This window comes from Ovis canadensis, chromosome 20, assembly GCF_042477335.2.
Source record: "Ovis canadensis isolate MfBH-ARS-UI-01 breed Bighorn chromosome 20, ARS-UI_OviCan_v2, whole genome shotgun sequence".
NCBI lineage: Eukaryota > Metazoa > Chordata > Mammalia > Artiodactyla > Bovidae > Ovis > Ovis canadensis.
In genome coordinates, this window is record NC_091264.1 from 60,020,055 (window position 1) to 60,042,978 (window position 22,924).

The window sequence follows — 22,924 nt, forward strand, 5'->3', positions numbered from 1 at the left end:
TATCTATAAACTTAATAAAATATCTCTGGAAGAATACAAGGAAGCAACAATATGGGCAGCTCATAGAGTTAAAAAATTTAACTTAAAAATTTTAAAGCTCTTGAATATATTTCTTATTTTTAAGAATAGGGACGGAGATAATCAGGGGGGAAAAAACCCCACATTTTGAGGTTGTTGGAGTTGGGGGGGGGGGGTGGATTAGCTCAATATACCCAAACCTGATGAACTAAAGAGTCACTAAACCTGAGAATGCAACCATTCAAATCTCAAAACTTAAATTCCATAAAGTCATACCTATTTCCTTCCAGAGCCACCCTCAGTTCACAGAACAGTGCCAGATACCACGCGGGGTTTAATAAGTATTTGTTAATTGCTGAACACAGACACAGCACCAACATTCCTGTTTTGGTTTTTTTTTAAGACTTCTTTTCTATTCTGTAGGGAGACAATGTCCTCAAGATTCTTCATATTCTTTTTGTTACCGTTTAGCAGTGACTAGGTTCAAAGTCAGCCTGGATGGGTCTCGCCCACCAGCCTCTGTGAGCAGCAGAGGAGCCCTGAAGAGTACTTCCCAGGTCCACTGGCTGCACGAAGGGGGAGCCAGACCACAGCCTGGTCTAGAGCGGGCTTGGAAAGCAGGTACAGAAGCCTGGGTGGGTCGTGGCAGCTGGTTCCAGCAAGGGCACCTTCCTGTGACTCCAAACATACACACACACACACACACACATTCTTCCATATCCCTGCTAACCTGATTTCTAGCTTAGAGTGGTCAGGTGGGGCTTACTTTCACTGTTCTCTGCATTTTTCCTCCAAACTCGTCCTTTCACCTTTCTGGGGTTCTGCAGGGAATTTGTTTTAGATATACAGAAAAGAAAAAAACAAAACAAGACCATTCCTTCTCCTGGTACAAGAGAAACACTTCAAACTTCAGGGCTCGCAAATCCAGGATCAGACCCCAGCTTTGCCTTGGACAAGCTATGTGAACCAAGCACATCCCTGGTGGCTCAGATGGTAAAGAATCCGCCTGCGATACAGCAGAGCCGGGTTCAATCCCTGAGTCAGGAAGATCTCCTGGAGAAGGAAATGGCAACCCGCTCCAGTATTCTTGCCTGGAGAAATTTCATGGACAGAGGAACCTGGCGGGCTACAGTCCATGGGGTTGCAAAGAACGGACAGGACTGAACCACTACACTGCTACTAAGCCTCGTTTTCTTCATCTGTACATGAGGATAACAATGATTATTTCTCATAATTAAAAGAGGTGCTATGGAGCATAACATACCTAGCACAAACTGGGTTAACAAAAACGGTATTGCATGCCATGTACAGAACGTTTACACTTATTTGTGAACAATTAGGGTAACACTCACTGTGAAATGGAGCAGGACTCTGCCTATGGTCCTTGTCCCCACCCCTCATGTCCTCTGCCTGCCTTTTGTCTATGGAAGAACTTTAGCAAAAGAATAAGTTGAATCAGAGAAGTGAGAAAATGCAGAAACAAAGGAAAATAGTCCAAGCAGACCAAATAATAACAATGCTGTCATTAAGCACAGTCGAGGACCTTTAGTTCCTTCTCAAGGGCTACAGATAAATGAGTATCTGAGCCATATCCTGTGAGCTGTCTTATAGATACTGAAACCTCAGGTAAGTTAACTACTTGATGGTAAGACCATAGCCGTGACATAAGCTGCCACAATTCCAAGAACTGGTGTCAAGGATATTGGAACAAACCAACCACTGGTGACCAATTTCAAGATGACTGTCAGTGCCGACTGTGCTGTTTCTGCCCACAGCCCCTCCCGCAGATTATGAAAGCTCTTGCCCACTGGTTGTCAGTAGGGGAAAGCCCTCCTTTGGACAGAAGTCTGCCCTCCCTGCTCCGTGGTCAGCATCTAAAATAAAGCAAACCTTCCTTTCCACCAACTTCGCTTCTTTTGAGCAGCAAGCAACCGCACCCCACTTTCAGTTGCTACTTAAACTGGGAAAAAAGGTTGATTTACTCCCCCTCTTGCAAGTCTTTGTGAACTGTTAACTGCAAGCCTCTGCCCCCAACCACCTTGCCAGTCCTTTTCGCTCCCCTCTGTAAGTAAGTTTCTGTAACTGCCACTCTAGATTAGCCCTCAGGGATGCTGAGCTATTGGGCACCTAACAATTGCTGTGAGTCCACGTTCAGGTATGAAGGTGGCACTCGTATGCGCCAACAATAGCGATACTGCAGCCAAGAGAAGGGAGGTATTTCCAGCGTGGCAGGCTTGGGGTCACCTCCCCGCAGGGCTGACACCCACAGGCAAGCTGGCACAATAGCAGAAACCAGTGCATTGGGACATCGCCAGGAAGAGGCCCTACAGGTCACACGGACCTTCCCAGACAACATATGGGAAACAGAACTTTGAAAAGAAACCCAGTCCTGAATCTAAAGAGGGAATCTGCTGCTGTTTCCTGCCTCCATGCCTCAAATACCTTAGCCCCAAATTATCATGAACAACGGGAAAGACTTCCACAGTATATCAAAACAAGAGCCTGCAAAGGGCAACTTCTAATAAGAAAATGGGACTTAACAATTGAGTAGTTGAGTAGTGACTTGGGGTCAGCTCCAGCTAGAATGTCTCTCCGCACATTTCAACTCACTGTGACTCACTCCCCCAGGCAATGAAATATCAGACTAGATTTACTGAACCAAGTCAGTTGAGACCTGGACACCTGGTCAGGTCTGAGACTAGAGACGTTCAAGCCAGAGTGATAATTTGTAAACATCCAAAGATGAAACAGCCCCGTGAACTTTGAGCATCAGTATAATACTGTGTAACAGTCTCTAAGAGAAACACCACCGATTTCATTCAATTCATAGGATGCTTATTCAAAATCAGTCTCATTATGTCACAACTGTTCTTTTCAAGGACTATGAAAGGCATTCATTCAAAAGACTGAGGTATTGTATGTAAATTATACCTCAATTAAAAAAAAAAAGACTGAGCTCAAGGTGAAGAACTAAGTGATACACTCTCAAAGGTAGTTTTGCAAGAGCTCCAGGAAATTGGCATATTTCTTAGATCACTATATAGCACAGTTATAAGATGGTAGTGTATGTGTGTGTTAGTTACTCAGTTGTGTCTGACTCTTTGGGACCCCAGGGACTTTAGCCCACCAGGCTCCTCTGTCCATGGGATTCTCCACGTAAGAATATTCGAGTGGGTTGCCATTCCTTCCCTTCAGGGGATCTTCCCAACGCAGTGATCAAACCCGGGTCTCCTGCACTGTGGGCAGATTCTTCACCATCTTAGCCACCAGGGTGGCCCATAAGACAGTAGCTGCTGCTGCTGCTGCTAAGTTGCTTCAGTCTGTGTGACCCCATAGACGGCAGCCCACCAGGCTCCCCTGTCCCTGGGATTCTCCAAGCAAGAACACTGGGGTGGGGTGCCATTTCTTTCTCCAAAAGACAGTAGAGCTGCCACTAAAAAGCAAGCTGACTAATCACTTTTCAGGCATTTATTTATTTTTTTCCCAAATAATTTCAAAGAAGAGCTGAATGTTAGCACACTCAATCTATGGATAAGAGGAAAAAAAAAAAAAAACAGGAATGGAAGTTCATACCCACCTGGGATCCTATTAAGAGTCACCCAGAAATGTTCGTCGGGAGAATAGGTATCTTTGGACCACTGGAGCAGATCAATGGCCCTTCGGTCTTGGAAGACAAACTTGACGAACTCTCTGGTGAGGGCCACGTAAGCAGTGCCAAAGTAGATGGTCAACTGGTGGGGAGGTGAGGTTTTCAAAATACCGGTATTTTTCATAAAAGAGCCACCTCTGCCCAAGCACTCCCGGTAGACATATCGAGTCCGCTTTACAGCGTGGTCAGGAGGCAGCACTCCAGGGGTGATGTTTTTCCCTTTAAATCCTTTGAGATGCTGAATGATCTCCCTGTTGGTTTTCAGGGGGAAATCTTGCCCGCAGGTGTTGATGGAGTATTTCCATGGAACTTCAGAAGCTAAAAGGTCTTGCAGGCAGTTCAGGTCAGCCTGGAGCCTGGAAATTCCTGCATAGACCACAGGCTCCATCTTTGAAGCAAGAAAAGCATTCTTGAAGCAACTCAGCAGCTGCCACACAGACTTCTTAAAGTGAATTGTGGCTTTCTCATCCACGTGAACGCAGTAGACATTCTGGGGCATATAGATGGCCCTGAAGAGTCTTTCAAAAGTGTTAAAATCCTTATGGATGACCATGACGTATGCCAAAGGGAACTCGGCTTCTTCTTTCGACAAAGGCCTTGTGATGTAGCGATTCTGGATCAGGTAGTCCTTGCAAGGGACACTTCCTACGGGGGACGTCAATGTCTTTTCCCACAAAAAGGTTGACCTCTCATCTAAGGCATCCTTACAGGCGTGTATCCCCAAGTCTCTTTCAATGGAGCTATCCCTGTGATTTTTTGGTTTGCTTAACTGGCCACTGTAAAGGATCACAAAAATAACCACACTGACTCCCATGAAAGCAAAAAACCAATACTTCCAGAAGTTCATTTTTTTCACTTCCCTGGGGAAGCAGTCTCTCTCTAAAGACTGAGAAATAATCGGTTCCTGAAACAAGAGTGAAGACGTAGAACTGACTTCTTTCGCCAATCTTGGAATTTCAACAGCTTCTCAAGCAGGCTTCCTTCTGCCGGGTCCTTTAATCCTCATTTACTCTCTGCTTCTGGGTGCTGTTCATCCTCTCCTGGCAACGGCCAGAGACGCTTCTTACAGTGCCCTGGGCTCTGGCCTCCGTGGTGCCACTCGGCTGCCGGCAGAAGGCGCCGGGCTCAGGGCAGCTCCCGGAAGCCCTTCTCATTTGCATACAAGACAGTCTGGAGTGCCGGCTCCTTTCACTGGGGCTGTTTCCTGGGTTTCACTCCGCCCCCCTCCATGCAATCTATGTGGCCTGATCTCCCTTCTCACGCTTTCCCCTTCCTTTTCAAGTTAAATGGTTCTCCTTTTTCTAGCTCGCCCCGCCAAGCTGCTAGCAGTCTTTGAAAACCACTGCCTGTGGACTTCTCCTTCTCGGGTTTATTTCGCTTTCTGGGTCTCTGCCACTTTATTTCATTTCAGTGTTATCTCTACCTCTGGGCGTATAAGACAGACACAGACAAGAAAAAAACCCCTTGCAACATGCCTAAGTAGAAGATTATTGGAGAAAAAAAAATCTGATGGCAAGGTAGGTGTTCCCTGAATTAAATCAGACAGTTTCTGATGATGTTATGTAGCATATATATGTCCATGGGTGGAGGAAAAAATGAATTACACTTTCAAGGGCAGGGGATGAGGGCAGAAGGAAGCTAGGAGTGACTTGATATTCAGGAGTCGATGTAGAGGCATAAATGAAACGCACTTTAGTTCCACCTGCCTGGGAGAAAAGTGATAGCTTGTTCCCAGCGAGCAAAGGTTGGTTCCCATTTCACACAGAGCTTCAGATAACGAGCTGTAGACACAGTATTATCTAGCACGTGTGGTGTAACTAGCCACTGGGTCTCTAACAGCCTGACATCCTGAGACTGGAGGTCACTTCAGAGAGCTCCAAAGAGTCACCTCTTAACCCAGCCCCTCTCCTACTTCCTTACTCTGAAGGGAGAACAAAGGCTTCGGGACTGAGGCAAAATTCCTGGAAGTCTCCTTCAGTGCAGTTCAGGGAAGACAGGGACAGCAGCTCAGCAGGTACGGTCACATGACAGATGCCTTCTCAAAGCTCACCTGAGCCAGGTGCCTCCAGCGCTCAGCAAACGTGGAGTGTGTTCAAGGCAGGTGGTAAGGATGCTTCTGGGGGAAAGTTAGTGAGCCAACTAAGAGATTAACTCTGGCAGCCACGGGAGCTGAAAACGGCCCTGCTCCCACCTCCCTCCTGCAGTCACTCAACAATCTTGCCTGTCTTGGCGTGACATGGCAGCTGAGCAGCTGCTTCTGTTAGGAAGACACGGGCCTGTAATGCCGCACTCTACCCGGCCCCCTTCCCTCCCACTCCACTCCTCAGTTGCCTATGGTTCACTGGACTGATGAATGGCAACAGTGGCCTGGATGTGACTGAGAATGAAAAATGTCACCTGCCGTGTCAGTCAACAAAGGATGTCTCTGCCATCAAATGACAGCCGCCATCCCCCCTTCCCCCACACACGGGGGTGAGTACTGAGAGGACTCAGGATGGAAACACAGGATGCCTGCCATCAAGCCACCATCAGTCGCTGCAGCCGCCCCCAGCGGCGTACCCTGAGGAGGCCCCGGATGACAAAGCACCAGATACTGGCCTTGGAGAGCTGAAGGGCATATCAAAGGGTGATTTCACTGAGCCCGGACTCTTGCATCTTTCCAGAAATAGAAAAGTGCTAAATTCATTAACTGGAGATGTCTGGTTTTCTTTCATTAACAGTCATCTTTTGAGATGCCTACTACCTGGTCTTTGTGATAAATAAAACTATGTATCCTGGCTCCTCCTTTATCTCTTCAGAGCAATGCCAGGCTTGAAGTCCTCAGAATGTCTGCCCAATAAAAGAAGTCTCGGGACTTCCCGCTGGTCCAGAGGTTAAGAATCCGCCTTGCAGTGCAAGGGACTCGCTCAGGTTCCATCCCTGGTCAGGGAACTAAGATCCCTCCTGGTTGAAGCAACTAAGCCCACTGGCCACAACTATTGAAACCCCCATGCTCTGGAACTTGAGTGCTGCAACTGAGACCCAACACAGCCAAATAAATAAATACATAAATTAATTAGTGTTTTTTTTTTTAAACACACACATAATTCTCAATTTTTAGGTTGTGCTATTTTTTTTTCCGTCGACCTGATGGATATTGACTTGGATAGAGACCCAAAAAGCTGGCAGGAATCTTAAAAATCACCCTAACACAATTCTATATTTTACAGACCAGGAGATTAAGGCTAACACAAATATTTTTCCCAAAGTTATGCAGCTGGGTAGGATCCAAAGGCTTAATTCTGTAGCTCCCTGGTCCAAAAGCCAAAGCCAGTCTAATTGTTGTCAAATCCCAGCTGGTCAGTGACCGGCAGTATGAGCAAGGTGGAGTTACACTTAACCTCTCTAAGCATCAGGTTCTTTGTTTTCCAGATGGAAATAAAAGTACTTCCTATTTCACATGGTTCTTAAGAACAGTGAGTGAGATAGCTCTCATCTAGGGTTTATATATCTGTTTGTTTATGTTCAATAAGCATTAGCAATTCTTGTTGCTTTTATTTGCTTTTTGAAAAATGTTCAACATTTCTGACCCTGTTAAAGAACTGATATTTTGACTTCTGTTCTCAGTAATGGAAACGAAAAACATTTACCTTCTTAGAGTTTTTAAATGGTTTGACTTATTGCCACTCCAAAAGAGGGAAGGTTAAATGGTTTTCACTATTTTCTTTCCCCACTGAAATCTCCCTTTATCCTGAGACTGGGGACAGTAGAAATGCAAGTATATGAAGGAAAGCACTGAATGGTTTGCCTCCATGCCTTGATATTCCTTCTTTCTTACTTCTTGTTAGAGACACACCCTTTTCTTCAAAGAATAATGGCAGGACTTAGGGGAGGCTGAGCTATTTCAAATCCTAAAAGATGATGCTGTGAAAGTGCTGCATTCAATATGCCAGCAAATTTGGAAAACTCGGCAGTGGCCACAGGACTGGAAAAGGTCAGTTTTCATTCCAATCCCAAAGAAAGGCAATGCCAAAGAATGCTCAAACTACCTCATAATTGCATTCATCTCATATGCTAGCAAAGTAGTGCTCAAAATTCTCCAAGCCAGGCTTCAACAGTATGTGAACTGTGAACTTCCAGATGTTCAAGCTGGATTTAAAAAAGGCAGAAGAACCAGAGATCAAATTGCCAACATCCACTGGATCATAGAAAAAGCAAGAGAGTTCCAGAAAAACATCTACTTCTGCTTCATTGACTATGCTAAAGCCTTTGATTGTGTGTATCACAACAAATTGTGTAAAGTTCTTAAAGAGATAGGAATACCAGACCACCTGACCTGCCTCCTGAGAAATCTGTATCCAGGTCAAGAAGCAACAGTTAGAACTGGACATGGAACAACAGATTGGTTCCAAATTGGGAAAGGATTACGCCAAGGCTGTATACTGTCACCCTGCTTATTTAACTTATATGGACAGTACATCAAGCGAAATGCCAGGCTGGAAGAAGCACAAACTGGAATCAAGATTGCGGGGAGAAATATCAATAACCTCAGATATGCAGATGACACTACTCATGGCAGAGAGCGAAGAACTGAAGAGCCTCTTGAAGAAAGTGTAAGAGGAGAGTGGAAAAAACTGGTTTAAAACTCAGCATTCAAAAAACGAAGATCATAGCATCCAGCCCCATCACTTCATGGCAAATAGATGGGAAAACAATGGAAACAGTGAGCTTATTTTCTCGGGGGCAAAAATCACCGCAGATGGTGACTGCATCCATGAAATCAAAAGACGCTAAGCTATGACCAAACTAGATAGCATATTAAAAAGCAGAGACATTACTTTGCCAACAAAGGTCCATATAGTCAAGACTATTGTTTTTCCAGTAGTCATGCATGGGTGTGAGAGTTGGACCATAAAGAAAGCTGAGCACCAAAGAATCGATGCTTTTGACTATGGTGTTGGAGAAGACTCTTGGGAGTTCCTTCGACTACAAGATCAAACCAGTCAATCCTAAAGGAAGTCAGTCCTGAATATTCATTGGAAGGACTGATGTTGAAGCTGAAGCTCCAATACTTTGGCCACCTGATGGGAAGAACTGACTCATTGGAAAAGACCCTGATGCTGGGAAAGATTGAAGGCAGGAAGAGAAGGGGATGACAGAGGATGAGATAGTTGGATGGTATCACCGACTCGATGGACATGAATTTTAGCAAGTTCTGGGAGATGGTGATGGACAAGGAAGCCTGGCGTGCTGCAGTCCATGGGGCCGCGAAGAGTCGGACATGACTGAGCGACTGAACTGGACTGAGGAGGGGAGGAAGAGGAAAGGAGGGAGGCAGAGGGCTCTCATAGGAAACAGCAGGGAAGAGAATAGGGTACAACCTTTGAAAGAATGACACAATCCTAGGACACTATTAGAGCCAAATAGGTCCAAGATGGCAGACAGAGGAGCCGCATCATATGCTCATTGTAATATATCAGCTAAATGATACATCTACGAGCACCATGATAGCCTAACCACAATAGATCAAAAAAAATGGGTGATGGCCCAATTCCTGGAAATCCCTGCCCCTTCCCACAAATAATTGGAATAATCCTCTCACTTATTTAGCCTATGAAATTACCCAGCCCATAAAAACTAACCACAGCATATTTTGAGGTTTTCTCTCACCTTTTGAGATGGCCCACACTCTGTCCATGGTGTATTTATCTCTAAATAAGTCCACTTCTTACCTATCACTTCATCTTTGAATTCTTTCTCGATTAGGCAAGAACATTAAATTCACCAGGAACAAGTGTAAGTTCAGTTGGTTTTCCCCCTCTCTTTGCCTTGATCCTCCATCCTACAACAGGGAGCTCTGGTCCAATGCCAAGGCAAAACAAACTCAACAAATCTTTAATCATGATTTATCAAAGAAGTTTGCAGATGAGAAGGGGGTGCAACGTGACTAACAGTTCAAAATAACAGGATCCAAACCCCCCTTCTACAGTCTGTTCTGTCTGCTTTACAAGGAGGTAGAGGAACAGCCAGAGAAGGGAAATGGCAACCCACTCCAGTACTCTTGCCTGGAGAATCCTGTGGACAGCGGAGCCTGGTGGGCTGCTGTCCACAGGGTCGCACACAGTCAGACACAACTGAAGACGTAGCAGCAGCAGCAGCAGCGGAGGAACAGCCAGAGATTAGAGTGCAGTGCCTTTTGTAATGGTTGGCCCAGCAGTAGGTTTGTTTTGCCTGGTATCTGAGGCAACTGAGCAGGCATTTTCTTCCAGCAAATAAATTGGGCAGGCTAAGCTAATATCGTCCAACCAGGACAAGATATCTGCTCTCTTCCCTCTGGTTGGCCTAACATATTGAAAACTGTCGTCAGGTGGACATTCTGTATCAGTCCCTGCCTCTCTCTGCCCCCAGGATACGTTTATGGTCGCAGTCAAGGAGACAGCGAGCACAAGGAGATAGGCACTAATGACACATAGTGAGATCTGCTCAAACATCAAAACAAAAAGGGCTAGGCAGGGCTCTGTTGCAGGATCGGGGAGCCCTTCCAGGGCCCGAGAGTGGGCTCTTGCCTAACACTCGGAGATGTATTGTCTGGGAGACACATATGCTGACAAAGGAAGAGACTGTGTTGGAAAGGGGTGCCTGGGTGCAGAGCACCAGGGTAAGGTGACCCAGGACAACTGCTCTGCCACGTGGCTCACAGTCTTGGGTTTTATGGTGATGGCATTAGTTTCTGGGTTGTTTTTGGCTAATCATTCTGACTCAGGGTCCTTCCCGGTGGCGCACACATTGCTCAGCCAAGATGGACGCCAGCGAAGGATTCTGGGAGGTGGTTGGACACGTGGCATCTCCTTTTGACCTTCCTGAACTCTTCCGGAGGACGGTGGCTTGTTAGTTCCCTGCTCCTTACCAAGACCTCCTCTTGTAAAATAACTCATGCAAATCATTGCTCTGAGGCCTGGCCAGGGTGGGCGGTTTCAGCAAGCGTGCTTCCCCCAACAGCTTCAGTTCCCGTTAACCTCATTTGAGCTTTGTGCCCACCCCAGCTGGGCTCTCAGAGGTAAAACATGAATGCCTTCTTGCTCAGGCAGGATTACAGCCTGGGCCTGACCTGTTCTCAAGTCCTTATAGCTCTCCTGCTTTTTTTCAGCACAAGTACTGGCTACTGCATCAAGGCAATGTTTTTTTTTGTTTTTTGTTGGGTGCTCTCTTGTCCACCAAGGTCACACCATCCTGCTTCCCACCCAAGACTTGAGCTGTGTCATTCTGACAACCTCAAACACTTCAACCATATCGAAACCCAGAAAGTAAACCAGAAAAGGTCTCCTGGCAACCAAAATAAAGATCAAACATCATAGGCAGGACTCATACACCTGAATGTGTACAGTCAGGTAAGTGAAAAAAGTTAAAAAAAAAAAAAAAAGTAGGTAAAGCTGGTGAAGGGCGAGAAAAACAGGGCTAGGGAATTCCTGAACGGCAGCTAACACTTGACCGTGGTGTCGGGAGGCTGAGAGAAGGTGGGGATGGTGGTTAAGAGTCGTTAGTTCTTGCCCCACCTACAGCTCTCAAACTGTTCTGGAGAAGATCCTTGAGAGTCTCCTGGACAGCAAGGAGATCAACCCTAAAGGAAATCAGTCCTGAATATTCACTGGAAGGACTGATGCTGAAGCTGACGCTCCAGTACTTTGGCCACCTGATGTGATGAGCCAACTTATTGGAAAAGATCCTGATGCTGGGTAAGACTGAGGACAAGAGGAGAAAGGGGCAGCAGAGGATGAGATGATTGGATGGCATAGTCACTGACTCAATGGATGTGAATTTGAGCAAACTCCAGGAGATACTGAAGGACAGGGAAGCCTGGCATGCTGCAGTCCATGGTGTTGCAAAAGGTTGGAAACAACTTCGAGACTGAACAAGAGCCACCTTCACACCAGCAGTGCACAGCCAGCAGTGAGTAACATGTAGGGTCATGGGGCCAATGCCGCCAGCTCTGCAAATGTTTTAACAGGAGGGAGAAATCTGAATTTTATATTAAAAAAAATCCAAACTCTATAAATGTTATAAAGTAATTAACAAATTTTTAAGACCCAAGTGAATGTACACACAAGCACCCTGAAGATTGCATCAGCTCCCACAATACCATCTTTCACTTTTGGTTTAAGCATCAGAGCTCATGTATTTGAATCTCTCTTGAGGCTTAGTTTATTCACTCTTAGTTTAGATACAATCCTAACACACTTTCTTAGAACTAAACAGGTAAGAAGTCACAAATTAGAAGAGGATGTAGAACAGTTAGACTGGGCATCCTTTGGTCAGCAATAGGTGATAGACTCAGAGTGAAGTAGGTTCAAGAAAAACTCCAAAAGATTCCATAAAAAACTACAAATAGAGGTACCAAATGACCCAGTAACCCCACTCCTGAGCATATATCCAGAAAAAATGAAGACAAATACGAAAAAGATACATGCACCCCAATGTTCACAGCAGCACTGCTTAACAATAGTGAAGGAACAAAAGCAACCTAAATAGCCATCTACAGATGACTGGTTTAGGAAGACGTGGAATACAATGGAATATTACTCAGCCATAAAAAGGGCGAAATACTACCATTTGCAGCACCATGAACAGACTTGGAGAATATCATACTAAGTGAAGTAAGGCAGACAAACATATCTTTTACATGTGGATCTAAAAATTAATACAGTAAATCTGTATACAAAACAGAAAGACTCATGGACATAGCAAACAAACTTATGGTTACCAAAGGGAAAAGGAAAGAGATAAATTAGGATTAATAGGCACACACTGCTATATATAAAATAGATAAACAGCAAGGATGTACTGTGTAGCACAGAGAACTATATTCAATGCCTTGTAATAACCTATAATGGAAAATAACCTGAAAAATAAAATTATGAATATATGTATGACACATATATATCTGAGTCACATTGCTGTACACTTGACATTAACACAATATTGTAAATCAACTGAATTTCAATTTAAAAAGAAAAACTCCACAAACATTTCAAGATCATTCGATTAAAAGAATGACTGGCATTTGTACAGTATTTAAAATGATCAAATAAGGGAATTCCCTAGTGGTTCAGTGGTTAAGACTCTGCCTTGCAATGCAGGGGATGTGGGTTTGATTCCTGGTTGGGGAACTAAGATCCCACGTGCTGCAGAGCAACTAAGCCTGAGTACCACAGCTTCCACGGCTACTGAGCCTACGCGAAGCACCAAGAGAGTCCGTGTGCCATAAAGATGTGCTTGATGCAACCAAGATCTCTCGGGCCACAATGAAGACCCAATGCAGCCAAATAAACAAATAAATGTTTAAAAATAAATAAAATTATCAAATCAGTTAATGAAAAGCCTCGAAAACTGTGCAGGCCAACAAACCTAGCAGTTTGGGGTTGAAAACAAGCAGAGCATGAACATTTAGTGAAATATAAAGACATTAATATATTCTTGTACATATATTTTGCATAGTCTATTTAAAAAGGCATTTCTGAAATATGCTTATTCAAATTAGGTGTGGGTTTTTTTTTTTTTAGTTTAACCATTTTGCACACAAAAGGGCAGGTTCTAAATTACCCAGGAAACTCACAGTTCTGCCAAAACTTGTCTATCACAGGCTTCTATAGCAGAAGTCAGTACTTTTTCTGTGAAGGGCCAGGTAGTAAGCATTTTAGGCTTGTGAGCTGTTTGGCTTCTGAGGCAACCAGTCAGCCCTAGACTGTGTTCTGAAAGCAGCCACACAGTATGTGTCTGTGTCCAGCCAAAACTTTATCCACAGACACTGATATCTCTGTTTCATATTATTTTCAAGTCATAAAATAGGTTTTTAAATTTTATTTCACAACCCTTTAAAAATGTAAAATCATTCTTGGCTTGTGGTCAGTATAAAAATAGGTCAGATTTAGCCCCCAGGTTGTATGTTCTTGGCTGATTTCTTTTCTAGATCATAATCAAGTTCCTCCAGGCCTGTATTTTGTAATATCAGTCTTTATAATTACTTTCCAGATGAAGAAATGCAAAATGAGGAAAAAGGGTAATGTTGGTCATCCTTGTACCTGCCTGAATGCCCAACATGCCCCATCAGGGTTAAAGTACACGGGCCTATGTGCCTATCTCCTTTCTTCTATAAAACAGAGATACTAGGAACACTGACCTCACAGCGTTCCAAAGAGATCTTAATAGCTTAGTACACACACAGAGCTTAGAGTGATACCTTGCACAGAAGGTGTACCCAACAAATCTTATAGCATCTCTCTCTGTTGCCAAATGTGCTTCACACAGAGCCTGAAGTGCCCATCCACCTTCCGATACCTCTCATGAAGAAGAGCTGTGGGGCTTGACGAGCCATTCTTCATCTTTGCTTAGTTGCTCAGTCATGTTCAATTCTTTACCACTCCATGAACTGTAGCCCGCCAGGCTCCTCAGCCCATGGAGATTCTCCAGGCAAGAATACTGGAGTGGGTTGCCATTGCCTTCTCTAGCACCACCTGGGAAGCCCTAAAAGAACCCACAGGACAGGTGGGCGCCATCAAAGCTGTGGTTATCACAGGCAGAGCCAGCCTCTGCAGCCCTCTCTGCATCCCACAGTGAGGGAACTGCTCTTTATTCCCAGTTGCAGCCTCTCTCTCTCTCTTTTTTTTAAATTTATTTGGCTGCACTGGGTGTTAGTTACGGCATGAAGGATCTAGTTCCCTGACCAGGGATTGAACCCATCCCCTTGCGTTGGAAGCTCACAGTCTTAGCCCCTGGACCACCAGGAAAGTCCCCCAATTGCAGCCTCTCGAAATATAGTTGCAGCCTCTACTTAGAGACCCAGCGGGCTGGTGCACCCTGTAAAAGGTTGTGACAGAGCATGCTGGTGAAGACCAAGGCTTTGGAGCAGGGTTTAAATCTGGTTCAGCTGTTTACCATATGATCCTCAGAAAGTTTCTTGGGATCACTGTACCTTAGTTGCCGAATAGTCAAAAATGAATCATAGGAAGTCTATGAAAGTCAATCTGGCTTGGAAGGCTCCTGTATTTTTCTATACTGTTCCACATAACATCACTCCAGCTTACCCTTATTCTTCTAAGGTCACATTACTTTTTTTTCTACTTCCCTGACAGCCTCTTTGGGCAGCCAATTTCTTTCCCTCTTGTGGTTAGTTGCCTAGATTTAATTCCAGTTTTCCAAGCCAAAACAAAAACAAAAGCAAAAACCAAACTCACACGTATTTGATCTTTGGCTCGATTCTGCTAAATCTCAAGGGACAGAATTGGTGACTCTTTGTCTTTCTATGCAACTTTTCTCTAAGTGTCTGCTCTGAGGGAAAAAAAGACGGCAAATTCATGAGAAGACTTTGCCTCTGTTCAAATCTGGACATACTTCTGATACCCTTCTCATTTACCAAACTCCTCCACCTCCATATTTTTGAATGTTGAAGTCTCAAGGAGATATTTCTACTAAGAGATAATATCTTATCATTCAGCTGCTACCAACAATCCGTATCTTGAAGACACTCTTTTTCTTCTAAACGTTTTCGGATAAATGAAAACAAAACCGTCTTAAAATAGGGGTAGCCAGTGGCTTCCTCCAACTTCTAGCTTTAATAGCCCTATTAAATTCTTGCCTCACTTTCAGTTTATTGAACCCTCTATTGAACTAGCCTCTTTCCCACAGGACATTTCGCTTACTTGAGTTTAGACTGCTTGTCAGGCCAGAGTGGCTTGGCTGAATCCCCATAAGCAAATGTTTCTTCTGCTTTCCTAGAAATGAAAGCTGAATAAAATTTGCCTCCACGATATGCCCTTTGTCTGAATTCAATAGGAGAAAATCCTCACCCTTGGTTCTCCCAACTGGTTAAAGTGGTCTTCTTTTTTTAAATATAATTTTATTTATTTATTTGTTTTTGGCTGTGCCGGGTCTTCACTGCTGCTCAGGCTTTCTCTAGTTGCGGCGCGCGGGGTCTAATCTCTAGTTATGGTGTGCAGGCTTCTCACTGCGCGGGCTGGATGTGCGGGCTTCGGTAGCTGTGGCTGCCGGGCTCTAGAGCAAAGGCTCAGTAGCCGTGGTGCACAAGGCTTAGTTGATCCGCGGCATGTGGGATCTTCCCTGATCAGGGATCAAACCCATGTCTCCTGCATTGGCAGGTGGATTCTTTACTACTGAGACACCAGGGAAGTCCTAAAATGGTTTTCCATTCAAATTTTCTATTTACCAATCCCTCCTTTTAAAGGATATCCTTGAACTCGCTTTTTTCTCCTCAAACACAGGGAAAATTGTTATAAGTAGGGTAGGCTCAGCTCTGGTCTCCTTTGGTTAAGGCTCTCAGGGCTGATGGTGTGGTTTGGATTACTACCCTTCAGTGTGTCTTAAATGTATTGTAACCTATGTAACGGAGTAGTTTTGGTTATCTTTCTTCCCCCCGCCCCCACCCAGTAAATGATCAGCGGAACATAAATATCTAGGGCATTAATTCTCAGTCCCAAGATATCTTGGGCATCGGAAAGACGAGAGGGAATGTGTAAGGGCAGTACTTAGGATAACCAACTGTCCAGTTTGCCTAGGACTAAGGCTATGGTTTTTCCAGTAGTCATGTATGGATATGAAAGTTGGACTGTGAAGAAGGCTGAGTGCCGAAGAACTGATGCTTTTGAACTATGGTGTTGGAGAAGACTCTTGAGAGTCCCTTGGACTGCAAGGAGATCCAACCAGTCCATTCTGAAGGAGATCAACCCTGGGATTTCTTTGGAAGGAATGATGCTGAAGCTGAAGCTCCAGTACTTTGGCCACTTCATGCAAAGAGTTGACTCATTGGAAAAGACTTTGATGCTGGGAGAGATTGGGGTTAGGAGGAGAAGAGGACGACAGAGGATGAGATGGCTGGACAGCATCACGGACTTGATGGACGTGAGTCTGAGTGAACTCCGGAAGATGGTGATGGACAGGGAGGCCTGGAGTGCTGCGATTCATGGGGTCGCAAAGAGTCGGACACGACTGAGTGACTGAACTGAACCGAACTGAAGGAATTTCCCAGGATAAGGGTTTTGGTTTTTTTTTTTTTTTTTAGTGCTAAAAGTGAGAAAGTCCTGGGCAAACAAAAATGTCTTTGCTATCCTAGATATCATCGGTCCTAAGCCCTCACTGCTGAATGATATATCCAACAGGGAATGTTCAACAACTGATCAGTATGGAGGGAGATCAAACTAGTCTATCCCAAAGGAGATCAGTCCTGAATATTCATTGGAAAGACTGATGCTGAAGCTGAAGCTCCAATACTCTGGCCACCTGATGCAAAGAGCCGACTTATTGGAAAAGACCCTGATGCTGGGAAAGATTGAAGGCGGGAGAAGGGAATGACAGAGGATGAGACAGTTTGATGGCATCACCGACTCGATGGACATGAGTTTGAACAAGCTCCAGGAGGTGGTGATGGGCAGGGAAGCCAGGCGTGCTGCAGTCCCTGGGGTCGCAGAGTTGGACACAACTGAGCAACTGAACTGAACTGATGGAGGGAGAGGAAATGCTGAAATCATTGGTCTGAGTGGGAGGTGCGTGCAGACCATCAGAAGTTTGCAAACTACAGTGCAGAAAAACGATGTGACCTCCCACACATATCCTCAGGCCACTGTGGCTTGAGCACAGAGTGATGCATAATAAGCTGCTGCTGCTGCTGCTGCTCAGTCGCTTCAGTCGTGTCCGACCCTGTGCGACCCCATAGACGGCAGCCCACCAGGCTCCCCTGTCCCTGGGATTCTCCAGGCAAGAACACTGGAGTGGGGTGCCATTTCCTTCTCCAATGCATGAAAGTGAAAAGTGAAAGGGAAGTCGCTCAGTCGTGTCGGACTCTGAGCGACCCCACAGACTGCAGCCTTCCAGGCTCCTCTGTCCATGGGATTTTCCAGGCAAGAGTACTGGAGTGGGGTGCCATTGCATAATAAGAGTGAACCAGAAAGAATACACTTAGGACTTCCCTGGAGGTACAGTGGCTAAGAATCTGCCTGCCAATGCAGGGTCCCGGAAGATTCCACTTGTCTAGGAGCAACTAAGGCCATGTGCCACAACTATTTGAGCCTGTCCCCAGGTGGCGCTAGTGGTAAAGAATCTGCCTGCCAGTGTCAGAGACACAGGAGACTCAGGTTCAATTCCTGGGTTGGGAAGATCCCCTGGAGGAGGAAATTCTACTCCAGTATTCTTGCTGGGGAAATCCCATGGACAGAGGAGTCTGGCGGGCTACAGTCCATAGCGTCACAAAAACTCGGACACAACTGAAGTGACTTCGCACAACATCTGGAAAAACCTTCTACTCATGGCTTTGTCTAAAGCAGGTCAAGAAAGAATGTCACATACAGTTCAGGTCAGAGGATGAAAGACAGGCATTGAAGAACCACATTAAGAACTGGTTAGTTAGGCCAAGAAAATGTAATTTTCTTTTTCTCTATGAAGAGCTCTCAGTGTTAATATGGACTGCAGCATGTAATTCTTGAATTGGGGTCATCACAATGCATGTATTTTTATGATCTACATGAAAAGAATCTGTAAAGGAAGTAATCCCTACCTCCAAAAAATTCAAGGCCTTGGGTCTGCATTAAATGGTATGATCCATGTTCATCTCAAAAAAAAAAAAAAAAAGGCTCAGAATGTTTGCTTTCTTTACCTTAAGTTCAATCAGCATTCTTTCATATCATTCTTGATCTAAACAGATTAAAGTCAAACAATCAATAACGATGTAGTGATGAAAATAAATGTAACGTATATGAAAGAAAAGGAGAAATGATTGGTTAGAAAAATAATGTAACTGCTGGTGTGTAGGTTTGGTTTTTGCTTTTAACTACTCGATGCCACACATGAAATTCCCTATTACTGCTGCTTTGGATATTGCCTTCTAAGACTGCAGATTTGTTCACTCTAAGATCCAGGGGGAAAAAAAAATCCCTAAAAATCTTAGCAGAGTCATTTTCTTCATCAGATGATGGGTTACTACCATCACTGTTGCCCAAAGCAACAGCCCTGTACAAGCCCAGATCTGGTCTTGAAAGCAGGGTCTTCTGCTATTAGTCTGCTCTTCATATTTCTTTGGTGCAGAGTGAGGTGCCCACTGGTTAAGTTCACAGATAGCGGACTGTGGACTGGAGCACAGTCTGGCTTGAACTGGTGACCCCAGGATGAACTTGGCATCGAGCAGCCTTCCCAAGACGAACCAGATGCTTTGGAAAAACAGAGAGAGGGAGAACAGGCCTGTTGCTGTTGACCAGGGGAAGAAGGACTTCAGGAAAATGCCCAGAAAACCTGAATGTGCTGCTAGAAGATGTGGTCTGAAGCTGAACCAGTAAGATCTGGCAAAGGGATCTAGACTCTGTGTGTGTGTTGTGTGTGTGTGTGGTGACAGAGAGGGTGGTTGATTTGAAGCTGAGTTGGCAGCAGCGCAGATGGGCATATAAAATGTTATTTCCATTTGATTCAATTCAGTAAATATTTATTCTTATTCCACTGGATGCTCCCTATGTTGAGCTGCCAAAAGTATAAAAGACCCCAAAGAGATAGTAGTTGTCAGGGCAATACAATATCCACGTTCACAATTATAGGCAAAGATGATAGAATGACATAAAGGAGTTACAACAAAGGTTTACAAAATTGAGACTAAAAATCATCGAACACTTCCCACGTGACAAGGCCTTGAATGTAGACATATTCAGGCCATGATTTAAACAGGAGAAATCAAAGAGAATGACTCAAGGAAAGAGGAAGAAAATAGCAAAGGCAGAAACACAAAGCATGGTTTTTCTGGAGTGAACCTTTCAGGGAAGGCAGCCTTGGGAATTAATTAATCAGTGACATTGATGTGGCGTTCCACAGGGCTTTGCAAACATCCAACATCCAATGTCCTATGTTGAGATGATTGGATTGAATCACTCAGTAAGCTGTTGTTGAATGTCACTGAGGCTTCTGGAATTGAGAAGTTATTCTTCAAAGGAAAATATTTCAAGAGTGTTAGAATGACTTGAAGAGGGAGACTTGTGGGCCACAGGCATCATATCGACAAGTCTGAAGATCATCTTGAGAGGTTGGCCCCACAGGCTGGAGTTAGAGCAGTAATGATGGAGCCGCAGTGGTGATGCTTACTGACACACGCAGAGCGCATGGGACACGCTGACTAGGGCTGAGGGGCTGGGAGGGGAGATGTCAGCTGACTTGGAGGACAGCGGTGCCTGGGGTTCTCGGGAAGGGGACTCTGGGAAGTAGGCAATAAAATGGGGAGGTGTGAGCAAGGGCCAGTGGGCGCCTCGGGAATAGATACCCAAAGGCCTGGGAAGAATGCAGAGAGGGCCTGGGGCACACAATGTAGACTTATGATTCATCAGGACAGAATGGGGCTGAGCTTGGAGGCCACTGAGGTCACCAAGGGAGACGGAACAGCAAGAGCAAGCAGCAAACCGGGTAAAGACTCTCGGGGGATGTTTCTTGAGAACTAAACTCTCCCCGGTTCTGCATTTCACTGAGACCAGTGGCTCTCAATCAACTATTATCCAAGTCTCAATTCAGTAGTCAGTGACCAAGAATATGAAAAGAATGGAATCCACTTAAATACATTTTCAAAGAGGGATTATAAAAGCAATGCTTTTTAACACACATGGCAACTTTTTCCTAAGGTGGAAGCCATCACTCAAAGTTCTGTGTGACAAAGTATGGTCCAAAGACTGCTGGCTTCAGACAATCATTTCTTTGTGGCACTTTTATCTCTCTGTCTGCCTTTTCGGAGTAAGAACAACTTTTCAAAAAGAGCGATTCTACACGATACATTAAGGATTAGAGCCAGAACCCTAAATTGGAAGTAGGGTGATCTGAATTTGGGCCCGGACCTTGCCAATTCCTAGCCAATAAATAAACTCAACAAACATTTAGAGAAGGTACTCATACCACAGATAGGCTGCATTTCAAAGTCGACAGGTACGGGAAAGACAACGTGCAGTCAGAATTCCTCTGGAGGAAGGCCCTGGGAAGGAGCCCCGTTAAGATGACAAAGTCTCTCCATAATTCCAACACGGCACAATCCCCCTTGAATCTGGGTCCAGAGAGTGACTTCTTACGAGCACCAGATGGACAGCTTGGCTTTAGCTAAGGAGCTGAGTCATGAGATCACACTGTCTTTTTAAGGTTGGTGAGCCCCGAAAACCAAGACCCCTTCATGGGAATAAGCAGAATCCACCTGTGGACCCCAGACTCATTGTGTGGAATGGTGGGCAGGGGAGGGATGACCATTTAAACGTTCATACACTATGTGTGCGTGTGTGTGGGTGTGTGAGAGAGAGACAGAGAGAATCTAGTTGAGTTTGCGAAAGCTAAGTGACTCCGAGGAGCTAGGACTCCATTGCTCATTTGCCAGTCCTTGTAAAGGGACTAAGGAAAAAGAAATTGGCAGGTGCCACTTCTTCCCTTGCAGGTCAGTCTCCCAGGGCCTCTTGGAACAGTTGCAGCACCGCAAGACTGACAGAACACGGGATTCAGGGGGATGGAGTCCATTGGAGCGAGCATCAGGAAAGGCTCTCTAGAGAATGTGACTCTAAGCTGAATCTTTGAAGAAAAGATCAGAGGAGGAAGAGGGAGGCAGAGCCTTCTAGAGCCTCCTGGTGGAGGGGACCGGCAAAAGGCAAGGCAGGGAGGCTAAGCCTTTCTAAGGGTATGGGAGCCACACGGCAATGAGCCCCCCTTCCAGCAGAAGGGCCGCAGTGTCATGCTTAGGTAATGCGGATCCATGCCTAGCATCTAAGGAGAGAGACATGGTCACAGGACCTATGTGCCTTTATCAAGGTCATTCCGATTCTAATCAAACCGGGGATGGATTAAAGCAGGTTGAGAACGGCATCAGGGGAAGTTGTTAGGAAAGGAAATTAGACTATCGTCGGAGAGAGATGAGCAGAGAGGGAGTGATGGCGCTGGACTTGGAAAGGAGGCCGACAGCCAGACCCCGCTCATGGACCGTTCACCCGGTCCCTGGCAGGACCCAAGCCCCTGCCTCCGCTGCCAATAACCCAATGAATGGGCGCTGCCAGGTCAAGTTTCCCCCGTGACCTTCACACTAGGGCCTCGCCCACGTCAAGCCAGGTCCAGCTCTTACCTTTGGTCCTTCGGGCCCAGCCACACTGGCTGCTTTTCTGGCTCCTGCACACGTGGAACCCTTGCTCACCACGGGGTCTCTGCAACCCCTCATCCCTCTGCTGGGAACCCCCTACTCATTCCCACGGCTCTCCTCACTTCGGAGCTGCAGTTCATGCCTGCTTTCGCCAAGAGGTTGGTCCCTTCCTGGGTCGACCTGCTTGTTTCCTTCATCACACTTAGAGTCTCTAATTATCTGATCAATCTGCTTTTTATTGTCTGTCTCCTACTTCTAGAATATTCCATGAAAGGAGGGGCCTTATCTGTTACTCACTATTATTGAAAGTGAAGACGCTAGTCGCTAGGTCGTGCCTGAGTCTTTTGTGACCCCATGGCCTATAGCCCGCCAGGCTCCTCTGTCCGTGGGATTCTCCAGGCAAGAACACTGGAGTGGGTAGTCATTCACTCCTCCTGGGAATCTTCCTGACCCAGGGATAGAACCTAGGTTTTCTGCATTGCAGAGAGATTCTTTAACATCTGAGCCACCAGGGAAGCCCAGAATATACTTATTCACTATTATATCTCAGACTCAGCATAGTGTCCAAGTACTCAGTTAGGTTGGGGGAGGGATAAACTATGAGTTTGGAATTAACATAGACACACTCCCCTCCAGTCTTCACTCAGCCTTGTTCCACTCTTTGCTACCTCATGGGACTGTAGCCCGCCAGGCTCCTCTGTCCATGGGATTCTCCAGGCAAGAATATTGGAGTGGATTGTTGCCATTCCCTTTTCCAGGGGATCTTCCCAACCCAGGGATTGAACCTGGATCTCCTGCATTGCAGGCAAATTCTTTCCCATCTGAGCCACCAAGGAAGCCCACAGACACACTACTACATATAAAATAGATAATCAGGACTCCTCTGCTGGTCCAGTGGCTAAGATTCCATGCACCCATGCAGGGGGCCAGGGTTTGATCTCTGGTTAGGAAACTAGATTCTGCATGCCACAAGTAAAGATCCCATGTGCCACAACTAAGGCCTGGGGCAGCCAAATAAACAAACAAACATCTAAAAGGATAGATAATCAACAAGGATCTTCTGTATAGCACAGGCAACTATACTCAATATTTTGTAATAACTTATAAGGGAAAATAATCTGAAAAGGGATATATATATATATGTATGT

The 22,924-nt window shown here is 45.3% G+C and overlaps 1 protein-coding gene across 7 annotated transcripts in view; it reads right to left on the reverse strand.

Moving 5' to 3' along the window:
* LOC138425325 (N-acetyllactosaminide beta-1,6-N-acetylglucosaminyl-transferase-like) overlaps positions 1–22,924 on the reverse strand; it is a 113,766-nt gene that overhangs the window by 45,724 nt on the left and 45,118 nt on the right. The window contains exon 1 of one of the 7 annotated variants that reach the window (XM_069563082.1): positions 3,596–4,873. The exons of the other annotated variants lie outside the window; for them this stretch is intronic. Coding sequence (XP_069419183.1) covers positions 3,596–4,514 — 919 coding nt within the window. The 5' untranslated portion in view covers positions 4,515–4,873. Of the gene's footprint in view, positions 1–3,595; positions 4,874–22,924 lie in introns of those variants that run through there. 7 annotated transcript variants of the gene reach the window in all.